Source organism: Canis lupus, chromosome 8, assembly GCF_048164855.1.
Source record: "Canis lupus baileyi chromosome 8, mCanLup2.hap1, whole genome shotgun sequence".
Taxonomy (NCBI): domain Eukaryota; kingdom Metazoa; phylum Chordata; class Mammalia; order Carnivora; family Canidae; genus Canis; species Canis lupus.
Window position 1 is genome coordinate 53863619 of NC_132845.1, and position 16280 is coordinate 53879898.

Genomic DNA, 16280 nt, shown 5'->3' on the forward strand with positions numbered 1-16280 from the left:
TGAGCAGAGTTTTAGATATATTGAATTTGAGATTTTTATAAGTATTTAAATTTATGTTTCTGGTAGACTTTTGAAAATGCAGAGCTATAGCTTTGGGGAGACATAGTGATGAAGCAGATTGTAGTATTATCAGCATGGGAGAAAATTTGTTTTCTAGGGCAGTTGTTTTCAACTAGGGTTGATTGTGTCCCCTCAGAGAACATCTGACAACATGTGGAGATATTTTAATTGTCACAACTAAGATAGAGAGAGATGAAGAGTGCTAATGGCATCTAGAAGGTAGCGGCCAGAGAAGCTGCTAAACATGCTACTGAGGCACAGGAAACCCCTCCAAAACAAAGTGTCAGTAGTGCTACTGTTGAAAAACCCATGCCTAGGGATAGTTTGTAGATGTACTATTCTGTATTTTCTCTTGTCAGTTTGGCAACATTACTACCAACTTTTCTATGATTTCTCCTGCATTGCAAAAGAAAACCCATTAACTATATTCCCTCAAATTCCCTCCTCTATTTGGTTTCTAGTTAGGATTTGCCAATAGGAGGCACTTACAGACAGACACATAAGCAGATTTTAGATTTATCTAGGTGAGTTCTTGGGAACCAAGGGCTTTCTAATTTCAGAATGAAGCAGTAGGAGTATTCAAGAAAAGAAACCTTTTAGAAGCATTGTCTTATATGTCCTATAAAAGATTGGATAAATATTTTAGGCTCCATGGGCCACATACAGTGTCTATCTCATATTCTTTTTCTTTTTTAATAAGCCTTGAAGAGTATAAAAAACCATTCTTAGTTCATTGGCCATACAAAAACATATAATGGGCCATATTTGATTTTTCCAACTCCTCCTTAGAATCTCAAGAATTACCAGGCCTGTTATTGTGAATCACCAAACTTCTAGCTAAAATCATAGCATCAATTATTCTGATCATTGATTACAACTTTTATGAGATTTTCTAGCTCTTACCACAATTAAATAACCCCATAATTACTATATTATACTCTTCATACATAGAATGTAGAGAGGTCTCTGTTTTCCTTACCAAATATGGATCCCACTGTGTCTTCACACCTATTTTGCCTAATGTACAAACTCAGTGCACCTACAAATTTTGCTCCTCATTCACATTATCTTTTTTCACAAGTTACATAGTATGTTTCTCCTTTTTTTAAATTTTTTTTGTTGACATATCATTTACACATAGCATTACATTAGTTTCAGGTGGACAACATAGTGATTCAACAAGTCTGTATGTTGTACTGTGCCCACCACAAGCATAGCTACTATCTGTCACCCTACAGTGCTATTACAGTACCATTGACCATATTCTCTGTGCTGTACCTTTCATCCCCATGACTTGTTATTGGATAACTGGAAACCTGTACCTCCTACCTTCACCTGTTTTATAATGTTGTTTCTTCTAAGGATAGAGTATATGAATGTTTTGTCTTTCATAAATGATGGTGATAGATACCAAGTTATTCTTTCTTTTATCTCACAGGAATTTGGTGACAAAGTAGTAGTAAACAACATGTCCTTGAATTTATTTAAGGGGCAAATCACTATTCTTCTAGGGCAAAATGGGGCAGGAAAAACCACAATCTTGTCTCTTCTCACAGGTATGTATTCAGCTGTTTACAGCAGAAGTCAGCTTCCTTCTAATACTTCAAACCAATCAGCACCTTGTGATATTGTGTGTATTGTCGTTTCAGTGTGGCAATTTTTATTACACTTTAACTATTTACAACCAGAGTGCTCTTAGTAATGTAATACATTCATTTATTCAGTAAAAATATTTATATAATTTTTTCATAGGAATTGGTAATACAGTGGTGATTACAGCATTGTTACACTCAATTTTGTATACTGGTGGAGATATAGAAAAGAAACTTGAAACTTAACATCATAAGTCGGAAAGGAGATGTTATGTGTGGGGTGCTATTCAACTAAGAGAATGGCACATAACCTATTTTGAGGGTGAGAAAAAGGACCGTGTCATCAAATCTGAGACAAATAGGATGTATGAAGGCCTGCGAATGGATTATAAGCAAAGACTAGGAGACTTGAAAGCAGGGAACTGACTAGATCAGAGGTGGAATTTGAATAATAGCAAAAGATAAAACTAGAGGAATCTTCAAAAGGTCAAATCATGAAAGGTTTGGGGGAAACCATCCTATGAAGATTAGAATTTATGCTGACTGCAATGAGAAGCCATGGAAGAATATTTTATGTAGGTTTATATATTAGACACACTGCATTCACCAGAAATGAAGAATGGACAAGGAATACTAGGGACAATTAGGATAGTGAATCCCTAGTTGTGTGTGAGGTTAGCATAAGTTCTCAAGGCTGGAGCAGAGCTGAGCTTAGTAGTTGTGATATAATAGCTTCTCCTTTGAAACTGAAATAATGCCCAAACTAGCTCAGGAAGGTAGATACTACCCACATTATCTGCTGTTTTATCTATTTGAACTGATTTTGTCTTAAGTCTCAGTTAAAAGCCTTCTAAGCAATATGACTACCTAGGTAGTATCACAAGATTATGATTTGAGTTATTAAGTTCATGATAATATATGGATTATGTATAGTTGATATGCTTTACATAAATTATCTTGGAACACACCCCATCTTCTGCGTGTTATCTGAGAACACATACAATGCACTTTTCCATCTGCATGTGCTCTTTCTCTCAATGGGAGTGCCTGGACTACCTCTCCACCTATTGAAATCCTATTCATACACCAAGATGGAGATCAGAAACAACCATTGGGAGCAAATTGTCAGAGGTTGTAGTTCCAAGTTCTGGTCCCTTCATAGACAAGGACAAGCACAAAATGTCAGAACTAATTTTGCCAGAACTCTGGAAATACACAAAGACCTACAGCAATTAAATAAGACTAAAGGAAGATAGAGGCAACTTAGAAACAGGACGTAAGAGTGACATTCAGCAATATGGTGGACTTGGAAGCTCCAGGCCTTCATCCCCACTGAGACACTAAGTTAGCAACAATATACAGACAAAAATACTTATTTAAAAACTCCAAAAGTCATTTTGGATGTTGCAGCTTGCAAATGAATGCATGGCCAATACCAAAAAGGGTAGGAAGTTTATGGCATTTTCTCACCCCAACCCTTCCCCAAACATGGCATGGCACAATCAGGAGGAAATGTCCCAATTCCAAGCTCCTCCCGTGGGACAGAAAGGAAAGACTAGAACTTATATGCAATGCTCTGGCTTGTCTAGGGGCTGCCCAAAGGACTGGTTTCTGTCTTGTCTAATGGAGCACTAATGGAAGTGGCAACATGGTATAGACGCCAGGTTGGAAGTCCTAGAAAAACCGAGGCAGGAGGAGGGGCAAGATGGCAGAAGGGTCCCCAAATCACCTGTCCCCACCAAATTACCTAGATAACCTTCAAATCATCCTGAAAATCTACGAATTCGGCCTGAGATTTAAAGAGAGAAGAGCTGGAATGCTACAGTGAGGAGAGTTCACACTTCTATCAAGGTAGGAAGATGGGGAAAAAGAAATAAAGAAACAAAAGGCATCCAAGGGGGAGGGGCCCCGTGAGGAGCCGGGCTGATGCCGGGGCGAGTGTCCGCAGGACAGGAGAGCCCTGTCCCGGAAAAGCAGGAGCTGCACCAACCTTCCCGGGCGGAAAGGGGCTCGCAGGGAGTTGGAGCAGGACCCAGGAGGGCGGGGATGCCCTCAGGCTCCCTGGGACACTAACAGACACCTGCGTCCAGGGGAGAGTGCGCCGAGCTCCCTAAAGGGCTGCAGCGCACACGGCTAGACCCAGGAGCAGCTCGGATGGGCTCAGGCGGCAGCTCCGCGAAGAGGCGGCTGCGCGGCCGGGAGCCCGAATCCAACAGCGCAGACCGGGTGTACAGGGCACCGGGACACAGCCCAAGATCCGGCCTCCTCCCGGGAGAGGCAAGGACACTCCTGCCAGGAGCTGAGCAGATCAGCGGCCCTGCCCCGGAGCCTCCAGGCCCCTGCAGACAGATAGCTCCGGAGTTACTGCAGGAGCTGAATCCAGGTTTCCAGAGCTGCCACAGCCACTGGGGTTGTTCCTCCGGGGGCCTCACGGGGTAAACAACCCCCACTGATCCCTGCACCAGGCAGGGGGCAGAGCAGCTCCACCAAGTGCTAACACCTGAAAAATCAGCACGACAGGTCCCTCCCCCAGAAGACCAGCTAGACGGACAAGTTCCAGGGGAAGTCAAGGGACTTAAAGTACACAGAATCAGGAGACACTCCCCCGTATTTTTTTTTTTCTATTCGATTTCTGATTGCTTCCCCCACGCTTTTTTCCCCTTTCTTTCTTTTTCTTTCTTTTTCTTCTTTTTTCCTATTTTTCTTCCTTTTCTCTTTTTTCTTTTTCTCTTTTCTTTCCTTCTTTCTCTCTTTTTTTCTCCTTTTCCCAATACAACTTGTTTTTGGCCACTCTGCACTGAGCAAAATGACTAGAAGGAAAACCTCACCTCAAAAGAAAGAATCAGAAACAGTCCTCTCTCCCACAGAGTTACAAAATCTGGATTACAATTCAATGTCAGAAAGCCAATTCAGAAGCACTAGTATACAGCTACTGGTGGCTCTAGAAAAAAGCATAAAGCTTGCAAATTCCAAAGATAAAGAGAAGATCCTTAAAGCAGCAAGAGACAAGAAATCCCTGACTTTTATGGGGAGGAGTATTAGGGTAACAGCAGACCTCTCCACAGAGACCTGGCAGGCCAGAAAGGGCTGGCAGGATATATTCAGGGTCCTAAATGAGAAGAACATGCAACCAAGAATACTTTATCCAGCAAGGCTCTCATTCAAAATGGAAGGAGAGATAAAGAGCTTCCAAGACAGGCAGGAACTGAAAGAATATGTGACCTCCAAACCAGCTCTGCAAGAAATTGTAAGGGGGATTCTTAAATTCCCCTTTAAGAAGTCCAGTGGAACAATCCACAAAAACAAGGCCTGAATACATATCATGATGACACTAAACTCATATATTTCAAGAGTAACTCTGAACGTGAACGGGCTTAATGACCCCATCAAAAGGCTCAGGGTTTCAGACTGGATAAAAAAGCAGGACCCATCTATTTGCTGTCTACAAGAGACTCATTTTAGACAGAAGGACACCTACAGCCTGAAAATAAAAGGTTGGAGAACCATTTACCATTCAAATGGTCCTCAAAAGAAAGCAGGGGTAGCCATCCTTATATCAGATAAACTAAAATTTACCCCGAAGACTGTAGTGAGAGATGAAGAGGGACACTATCTCATACTTAAAGGATCTATCCAACAAGAGGACTTAACAATCCTCAATATATATGCCCCGAATGTGGGAGCTGCCAAATATTTAAACCAATTAATAACCAAAGTGAAGAAATACTTAGATAATAATACACTTATACTTGGTGACTTCAATCTAGCTCTTTCTACCCTCGATAGGTCTTCTAAGCACAACATCTCCAAAGAAACAAGAGCTTTAAATGATACACTGGACCAGATGGATTTCACAGATATCTACAGAACTTTACATCCAAACTCAACTGAATACACATTCTTCTCAAGTGCACATGGAACTTTCTCCAGAATAGACCACATGCTGGGTCACAAATCTGGTTTGCACCGATACCAAAAGATTGGGATCGTCCCCTGCATATGCTCAGACCATAATACCTTGAAATTAGAACTAAATCACAACAAGAAGTTTGGAAGGACCTCAAACACGTGGAGGTTAAGGACAATCCTGCTAAAAGATGAAAGGGTCAACCAGGAAATTAAGGAAGAATTAAAAAGATTCATGGAAACTAATGAGAATGAAGATACAACCATACAAAATCTTTGGGATGCAGCAAAAGCAGTCCTAAGGGGGAAATACATCGCAATACAAGCATCCATTCAAAAACTGGAAAGAACTCAAATACAAAAGCTAACCTTGCACCTAAAGGAGCTAGAGAAAAAACAGCAGATGGACCCTACACCCAGCAGAAGAAGAGAGTTAATTAAAATTCGAGCAGAAGTCAACGAAATCGAGACCAGAAGAACTGTGGAACAGATCAACAGAACCAGGAGTTTGTTCCTTGAAAGAATTAATAAGATAGATAAACCATTAGGCAACCTTATTAAAAAGAAGAGAGAGAAGACTCAAATTAATAAAATCATGAATGAGAAAGGTGAGATCACTACCAACTCCAAGGTAATACAAACAATTTTAAAAACATATTATGAACAGCTATACACCAATAAATTAGGCAATCTAGAAGAAATGCATGCATTCCTGGAAAGCCACAAACTACCAAAACTGGAACAGGAAGAAATAGAAAACCTGAACAGGCCAATAACCAGGGAGGAAATTGAAGCAGTCATCAAAAACCTCCCAAGATACAAGAGTCCAGTGCCAGATGGCTTCCCAGGGGAATTCTATCAAACGTTTAAAGAAGAAATCATACCTATTCTACTAAAGCTGTTTGGAAAGATAGAAAGAGATGGAGTACTTCCAAATTCGTTCTATGAGGCCAGCATCACCTTTATTCCAAAACCAGACAAAGACCCCACCAAAAAGGAGAATTACAGACCAATATCCCTGATGAACATGGATGCAAAAATTTTCAAGATACTAGCCAATAGGATCCAACAGCACATTAAGAAAATTATTCACCATGACCAAGTAGGATTTATTCCTGGGACACAAGGCTGGTTCAACACTCGTAAAACAATCAATGTGATTCATCATATCAGCAAGAGAAAAATCAAGAACCATATGATCTTCTCATTAGGTGCAGAGAAAGCATTTGACAAAATACAGCATCCATTCCTGATCAAAACTCTTCAGAGTGTAGGGATAGAGGGAACTTTCCTCGACATCTTAAAAGCCATCTACAAAAAGCCCACAGCAAATATCATTCTCAGTGGGGAAGCACTGGGAGCCTTTCCCCTAAGATCAGGAACAAGACAGGGATGTCCACTCTCACCACTGCTATTCAACATAGTATTGGAAGTCCTAGCCTCAGCAATCAGGCAACAAAAAGACATTAAAGGCATTCAAATAGGCAAAGAAGAAGTCAAACTCTCCCTCTTCGCCGATGACATGATACTCCTCATAGAAAACCCAAAAGCCTCCGCCCCAAGATTGCTAGAACTCATACAGCAATTTGGTAGTGTGGCAGGATACAAAATCAATGCCCAGAAATCAATGGCATTTCTATACACTAACAATGAGGCTGAAGAAAGAGAAATTAAGGAGTCAATCCCATTTACAATTGCACCCAAAAGCATAAGATACCTAGGAATAAACCTAACCAAAGAGGTAAAGGATCTATACCCTAAAAACTATAGAACACTTCTGAAAGAAATTGAGGAAGACACAAAGAGATGGAAAAATATTCCATGCTCTTGGATTGGCAGAATTAATATTGTGAAAATGTCAATGTTACCCAGGGCAATTTATACGTTTAATGCAATCCCTATCAAAATACCATGGACTTTCTTCAGAGAGTTAGAACAAATTATTTTAAGATTTGTGTGGAATCAGAAAAGACCCCGAATAGCCAGGGGAATTTTAAAAAAGAAAACCATATCTGGGAGCATCACAATGCCAGATTTCAGGTTGTACTATAAAGCTGTGGTCATCAAGACAGTGTGGTACTGGCACAAAAACAGACACATAGATCAATGGAACAGAATAGAGAACCCAGAAGTGGACCCTGAACTTTATGGTCAACTAATATTCGATAAAGGAGGAAAGACTATCCATTGGAAGAAAGACAGTCTCTTCAATAAATGGTGCTGGGAAAATTGGACATCCACATGCAGACGAATGAAACTAGACCACTCTCTTTCACCATACACAAAGGTAAACTCAAAATGGATGAAAGGTCTAAATGTGAGACAAGATTCCATCAAAATCCTAGAGGAGAACACAGGCAACACCCTTTTTGAAATTGGCCACAGTAATTTCTTGCAAGATACATCCATGAAGGCAAAAGAAACAAAAGCAAAAATTAACTATTGGGACTTCATCAAGATAAGAAGCTTTTGCACAGCAAAGGATACAGTCAAGAAAACTAAAAGACAACCTACAGAATGGGAGAAGATACTTGCAAATGACGTATCAGATAAAGGGCTAGTTTCCAAGATCTATAAAGCACTTCTTAAACTCAACACCAAAGAAACAAACAATCCAATCATGAAATGGGCAAAAGACATGAAGAGAAATCTCACAGAGGAAGACATAGACATGGCCAACATGCACATGAGAAAATGCTCTGCATCACTTGCCATCAGGGAAATACAAATCAAAACCACAATGAGATACCACCTCACACCAGTGAGAATGGGGAAAATTAACAAGGCAGGAAACCACAAATGTTGGAGAGGATGCAGAGAAAAGGGAACCCTCTTACACTGTTGGTGGGAATGTGAACTGGTGCAGCCACTCTGGAAAACTGTGTGGAGGTTCCTCAAAGAGTTAAAAATAGACCTGCCCTACGACCCAGCAATTGCACTGCTGGGGATTTACCCCAAAGATTCAGATGCAATGAAACGCCGGACTCCTGCACCCCGATGTTTATAGCAGCAATGTCCACAATAGCCAAACTGTGGAAGGAACCTCGGTGTCCATCAAAAGATGAATGGATAAAGAAGATGTAGTTTATGTATACAATGGAATATTACTCAGCAATTAGAAATGACAAATACCCACCATTTGCTTCAACATGGATGGAACTGGAGGGTATTATGCTGAGTGAAGTAAGTCAATCGGAGAAGGACAAACATTATATGTTCTCATTCATTTGGGGAATATAAATAATAGTGAAAGGGAATATAAGGGAAGGGAGAAGAAATGTGTGGGAAATATCAGTAAGGGAGACAGAACATAAAGACTCCTAACTCTGGGAAACGAACTAGGGGTGGTGGAATGGGAGGAGGGCGCGGGGTGGGGGTGAATGGGTGATGGGCACTGAGGGGGACACTTGATGGGATGAGCACTGGGTGTTCTTCTGTATGTTGGTAAATTGAACACCAATACAAAATTAATTTATTAAAAAAAGCACAGAGGCAAATGCTGTAGCATCTTAGAGTATTTTAAAGCAGCAGGAAATCTGCAGTTCCCCATTCAGGTGCCAAGGATACAGGCAGAGAAACTACAAAAGAAACATGATCTCCAAGCTGCCTGAGGAAATTAGGGTAGTGTAAAGCAGCCATATATAATAGAATGAGAGAATCTGCACGACCCCCAAAGACTCATCTCAAAATGTTTTTGGTGAAGGACTTCCCATGCATGAAGCTAGTCCATAAAGACTATGAGAGATGTCTGTTTTTTTAAATGCCCAAATCTCAACAAAACATAACAAGGCATACAAAAAAAAAAAAAAAAAACAACCAAAGAAACAAAGAAGCCTGCCCTAATCAAAAGAACAAAATAAAGCCCCAGAATGTGGCCCTTAAGAAAAACAAATCTCTGAATTACCTGACAAAAAGTCATTTTAAGATGTTCAGTGATTTAAAAGGGAATGCATATAAAACAAAAAAAAAGGAAAATGATGAATCATTAACATAGTAACAGAAAAAAAATACTAACAGAGGTACAAGTAATTTTTTAAAAACCTAAACAAATTCTGAATATGAAAAATATAATAACTAACTTGAAAAATTTTATTAGAGGGTTTCAACAGCAGAGCTGATCAGACAGGAAAATGAATTAGCAAACTTGAAGATAGGTTATTTGCAATTATCAAGTTATAAGAGTGAAAAGAAAAAAGAATGAAGAAAAGCCAGTGCACCTGGGTGGCTCAGTTAAGTGTCTGCCTTCAGCTCAGGTCATGATCACAGGGTCCTGGGACTGAGCCCCACATCAGGCTCCCGGCTCAGTGGGGAGTCAGTCTGATTCTCCCTCTGCACCTCCCCTTGTGTGCACACTCTCTCTCTATCAAATAAATAAATCTTTTTTAAAAGCGTGAAGAAAAGCGAAGAGAGCCTAAATGACTTACCAAATCAAACACTATTGCAAAGGGGAAAAAAGATATCAACTCAACAAGCAAATATAAAAGTATAAATGTTTATTACCAAATATCAGAGTTCTTAAAAAATGAAGCAAATATTGGATAAATAAAGAGAGAAATAGACAGTAGCACAATAATAGTAGGAGACTTTAATACTCCACTTTGAATAATGGATACAACTTGACAAAAACTCTTTAAGGAAATAGAGATCTTTAACAACAATTGGACCTGACAGACATGTACTAAACTCAATAACAGCAGAATTTGCATTCTTAAGAAGACATGGTAAAGGGGGATCCCTGGGTGGCTCAGCAGTTTAGCACCGCCTTCAGCCTGGGGCGTGATCCTGGAGTCCCGGGATCGAGTACCACATTAGGCTCCCTGCATGGAGCCTGCTTCTCCCTCTGCCTGTGTCTCTGCCTCCCTCTCTGTGTGTGTGTGTCTCTCATGAATAAATAAATAAAATCTTTAAAAAAAAGAAGAAGAAGAAGAAGACATGGTACCTCCTCCAGGATAGATCACGTTTGTTCAAAAAACAAACCTTAACAAGTTTTAAAAGAATGAAATTATAGAAAGTATCCTTTCCAAGTTACAATAGAATGAAACTAGAAGTCAAGAGGAGAAGGAAAACTGGAAAATGCACAAATATGTGGAAATTAAACAACACACCCTTAAGTAACCAATGTGTCGAAGGAGGAATCACAAATTAGAAAGTATCTTGAGAAAATTTAAAATGGAAACATACAAATCTTGGGACACCTGGGTGGCTCAATGGTTGAGCATTGCCTTCAGCTCAGGGCATGATCCCAGGGTCCCGAGATCAAGTCTCGCATCAGGCTCCCCACAAGGAGCTTGCTTCTCCCTTTGCCTATGTCTCTGCCTCTCTCTGTGTGTATCTCATGAATAAATAAATAAATAACAACTTTTTAAAAAAACATACAAACTTTAAAAAGCAGTGCAAAGATAGAATTCTATCATTGTGTACACTCACATTAAAAAAGAAAACTCTGATATTAACAACCTAACGGTATACTTTAAGAAACTAGAAAATGGCTAACAAACTAAACCCAAAGATAGTGGGAGGAAGAATATAATAAAGATTACAGTGAAGATAAAGTAGAGAATGAAAAAATAAGACTTAGGAGTTGGTTTTTTTAAATATCAACAAAATTGAAAAAATTCAAATAATTAAAATAAAAATGAGAGCTGGAATGTTACAGCCTATGCCACAGAAACAAAGGGGTCATAAGAAAATACTGTGGGGATCCCTGGGTGGCGCAGCGGTCTGGCGCCTGCCTTTGGCCCAGGGCGCGATCCTGGAGACCCGGGATCGAATCCCACGTCGGGCTCCCGGTGCATGGAGCCTGCTTCTCCTCTGCCTGTGTCTCTGCCTCATTCTCTCTCTCTCTGTGACTATCACAAATAAATAAAAATTTAAAAAAAAATTAAAGAAAATACTGTGAACAACTGTATATTAGAAAATTTCATAACCCAGAAGAAATGAGTAAATTCCTAGAAACATGCAATTTTATCCAATTTGTTAGCATGTAATTGTTCAGAGTAGTTTCTTATGAACTTTTTTATTTTTGTGACATCAGTTGTAATGTCTTTTCTGACTTTGACTCTTCTCACTTTTTTTATTCTAGTTTAGGTTTGTCAATTATATTTGTCTTTGAAAACCAAACTTACTTTCAGTGATTTTTTTCCTATTTCTTTTTTAATCTCTATTTTTCTAGTCTCATTTTCATTTTCATTTGTCTCAAATATTTTTAAAAATTTTTTATATATATTTTTATTGGAGTTAGATTTGCCAACATATAGTATAACACCCAGTGCCCATCCCATCAAGTGCCCCCCTCAGTGCCTGTCACCGAGTTACCCCCGCCCACCTCCTTTCCACTACCCCTTGTTCGTTTCCCAGAGTTAGGAGTCTCATGTTTTGTCACCCTCTCTGACTTTTTCCACTCATTTTCTTTCCTTTCCCTTATAATCCCTTTCGCTATTTTTTGTATTCCTCGTATGAGTGAAACCATATAATGATTGTCCTCCTCCGATTGACTTACTTCACTCAGCATAATACCCTTCAGTTCCATCCACGTCGAAGCAAATGGTGGATATTTGTTGTTTCTAATGGCTGAGGGAATATTCCATTGTATACATAAACCACATCTTCTTTATCCATTCCTCTGTCGATGGACATTGAGTCTCCTTCCACAGTTTGGCTATTGTGGACATTGCTGCTATAAACATTGGGTGCAGGTGTCTCAGTCTTTCACTGCATCTGTATCTTTGGCGTAAATCCCCAGCAGTGCAATTGCTGGGTCGAAGGGTAGCTCTGTTTCTAACTCTTTGAGGAACCTCCACACAGTTTTCCAGAGCGGCTGTACCAGTTCACATTCCTACCAACAGTGCAAGAGGGTTCCCCTTTCTCCACATCCTCTCCAACATTTGTTGTTTCCTGTCTTGTTAATTTTCACCATTCTCACCTGTGTGAGGTAGCATCTCATTGTGGTTTTGGTTTGTATTTCCCTGATGGCAAGTGATGCGGAGCATTTTCTCATGTGCTTCTTGGCCATGTGTATGTCTTCTTTGGTGAAATTTCTCTTCATGTCTTTTGCCCATTTCATGATTGGATTGTTTGTTTCTTTGGTGTTGAGTTTAATAAGTTCTTTATAAGTCTTGGATACTAGCCCTTTGTCTGATATGTCATGTGCAAATATCTTCTCCCATTCTGTGGGCTTTTAGTTTTGTTGACTGTTTCTTTTGCTGTGCAGAAGCTTTTTATCTTAAGTCCCAATAGTTAATTTTTGCTTTTGTTTCCCTTGCCTTCACAGATGTATCTTGCAAGAAGTTGCTGTGGCCAAGTTCAAAAAGGGTGTTGCCTGTGTTCTCCTCTAGGATTTTGATGGATTCTTGTTTCACATTTAGATCTTTCATCCATTTTGAATTTATCTTTGTGTATGGTGAACAGAATAGAGAACCTAGAAATGGGCTCTCAACTCTCTGGTCAACTAATAGTCAACAAACAGGAAAGACTATCCACTGGAAAAAGGACAATCTCTTCAATAAATGGTGCTGGGAAAATTGGACAGCCATGTGCAGAATGAAACTAGACCATTCTCTTACACCATACACAAAGATTTTTAATTAATGTTTTATTTATCTATTTGACAGAGAGAGAGAGAAAGCACAAATAGGGGAAGGAGCAGAGGGAGAGGGAGAAGCAGGCTTCCTGCTGAGCAGAGAGCCCCACATGGGGCTCAATCCCAGGACCCTGGGATCACGAGCTGAGCCAAAGGCAGATGCTTAACTGACTGAGCCACTCAGGTGCTCCTCAAAATATTTTCTAATTTCCCTTTTTCTTCCTTCTTAAAACCATTAGTTTTTCAGGAATGTGATCTTTAATTTCCACATTTATGAGTTTTTAAATTGTCATTCTTTTGCTTTTAGTTTCCTTCCATTGTGATTTGAAAAGATACTTAATATCATTTCAATCTTAAATTTATGATGACTTAACTTTGTGACCTAACATGATATATCCTAGAGAATATTTTATGTGCACTTGAAAAGAATGTATATTTTCTGCTGCTAGGTGGAATACTTATTAGGTCCATTTTGTCTCAAGTATTGTTCAGTTCTGCTGTTTTGTTGTTGATAATCTGTCTAGATGTTCTATCCATTATTGAAAATGTGATATTGAATCTCCATGTAATATAATATTGTTATGTATTCTTCCCTGTAGTTCTGCTAGGGTTTGCTTTATATATGTAGGCAGGTGCTCTGATGTTGGGCACATATATTTATAATTGTTATATCTTTCTGTAACTTTAATTTTTTGTTATATGATATAATCATTATATAATAATTTTCTCTCTCTCTCATGAGATATTTAAAGTCTATTTTGTCTGATAGAAGTATAGCCACCCCTGCTCTCTTTGGTTACCATTTACATTGAATATCTTTTTTCATGCCTTCACTTCTGCCTCTTTGTGTCCTTAAATCTAAAGTTCCTTGTAAAGAACGTATAGTTAGGTATTATTAGTTAATCCATTCAGCCACTCTATTTTTTTTTTAGGTCTTTTCATTTAAAGTCATTATTGATAGAGAAGGGCCTACCGCTGTCATTTTGAAAATTGTCTTTCTTACACTTCTTTTGCCATCTACTTTTCTTTTTTACATATATATATAAAATATTTATATATCATATATTCATATTACATATAGTATATATGTTATATATATTATATCTGTTTACAGGCTTTGATTCACTTTTCTTTGTCTTTTGTGTTTATTATGTATTTCCTTTATGTTTACCTTGTGGAACTTATATAAAATATTTTATAGTTATAATATTCTATTTAAACTGAAAACAATGACCTTCAATTAAAAATAGAACTCTATAATATTATTTTTTCCACATAAACACATTTTATATTAATGTCACAATTTACATCTTTTTATGTTGTATGTTGATCAACATTTTTATACTTATAGTATTTTAATACTTTTGTCTTTTAATTTTATACTAAAATTAAGAGTGATTTACTCACTACTATTACATGTACTATATACTCACCAAAGTATTACATTATTCTGTATTTGTCTATGTATTTACCTTTGCCATGAGTTATATACTTTAATATGCTTTCATGTTACCATTTAGCATCCTTATGTTTCACCTTGAAGAACTCTAACATCTCTTGTTAATGGAGTTCTCTTAGTAATGAACTCTCTCAACTTTTGTTTGTCTGGTCGATCCTTCATTTTTGAAAGACAGTTTTTCTAGGTAATAATAATTCAGCAACTCTATAATCACTCAGTGCTCATCACAAAAAGTGTATTCCTTTTTTATTTTTATTAGATACTTGTTTGTTCATTCATTCATTCATTCATTCACGAGAGACAAAGAGGCAGAGACATAGGCAGATGGAGAAGCAGGCTCAGGACCCTGGGATCATGACCTGAGCCAAAGGCAGACGCTCAACCACTGAGCCACACAGGTGCCCCAGGGCACTCCTTTTTTAATCTTAATTCCAGTGTAGTTAACATACAGTGTTATATCAGTTTCAGCTGTACAATATAGTGACTTAGCAATTCCATATATTACTTAGTGCTCATCAAGATAAGTATACTGTAGGAGATAGTGCTAATTCTTTTGAGTAATCCATAAGCAGGCTGGATTTAAGATAGTAATTTGCATTATCTTATCATGCTCTCTCACCAAAGCTCAGCTTCTTTTATGTCTTCTGATTACTTGTAGGTCGTTACCCTCCTACCAGAGAAGAGGTCTATATTCATGGATTTGACATCTCAAAGAACATAATGGAGATTCGAAAAAATCTGGGCTTCTGCCCACAGCAAGACTTGTTATTTAATGACATGACAATCTCAGAACACCTATTTTTCTACTCTGTGGTGAGTCAAAAATATTTTTAAACTATACAGTAAATTTATTTTTTTCTTTTGATATATAGATATATGAAATTTAACACATTCGACTTGCACCACAGAGTAGTTTCATCACCCCAAAACACTCCCTTGTGCTATTCCTTTGTAAGTCATCCCTATTCCCACCCTGGTAATCACTGGTCTATCCTTAATCACTAATGTCTTATTGAGAATACCATCGTAAATAGAATCCTATATTATGTAACCTTAAAAAATTAGCTACTGACACAGAGCATAATGCCTTTGAGATCTATCCATACTAATGTATGATTAGTAGTATGTTTCTTTTAATTGCTAAGTAGTACTTCATGTTTATTTTTTTAATAAATTCATTTTTTATTGGTGTTCAATTTGCCAACATATAGAATAACACCCATACTTCATGTTTAGATGTAATATAGTACACCAATTAAAGGATATTTGGGTTGTTTACAGTATGAGTATGAAAGCTGTTCTGAATTTCAGGTAGAGTTTTTTGTGTATAAATATAATTTTTCATTTCTCTCATAACGAGATTACTGTACTATATTATAAGTGTTTATAAGTAACTTCCAAACTTCTTTCTAGAGTGACTGTACCATTTTGAACCCCCACCAGCCATCTATATGGCCGAGAATTCCAGTTGCTCCATATCCTTGCCAGAATTTGGTATTGTAATATTTTTTAACATTTTTTTAAGGGTGAGAGAGCAAAAGCAGGGAGAGGGGCAGATGGAGAGGGAGAGAATCTCAAGCAGACTCCATACTCAGTGTGGAGCTTGACATGTAGCTCAGTCTCATGACCCTGAGATCATGATCTGAGCTGAAATCAAGAGTTAGATGGTTAACCAACTGAGCAA

General features: G+C 38.3%; 1 protein-coding gene across 10 annotated transcripts in view; it reads left to right on the forward strand.

Annotated features, from left to right (window-relative positions):
* LOC140638547 (phospholipid-transporting ATPase ABCA3-like) overlaps nucleotides 1-16280 on the forward strand; it is a 195415-nt gene that overhangs the window by 67130 nt on the left and 112005 nt on the right. For all 10 annotated transcript variants that reach the window (XR_012035576.1, XR_012035575.1, XM_072836115.1 and 7 more), the window contains 2 exons: nucleotides 1499-1616; nucleotides 15255-15409. Coding sequence is in view for 8 of the 10 variants with exons in the window: in XM_072836115.1 (XP_072692216.1) it covers nucleotides 1499-1616; nucleotides 15255-15409 (273 nt within the window). In the remaining 2 variants the exon portion in view is untranslated. The remainder of the gene's footprint in view (nucleotides 1-1498; nucleotides 1617-15254; nucleotides 15410-16280) is intronic.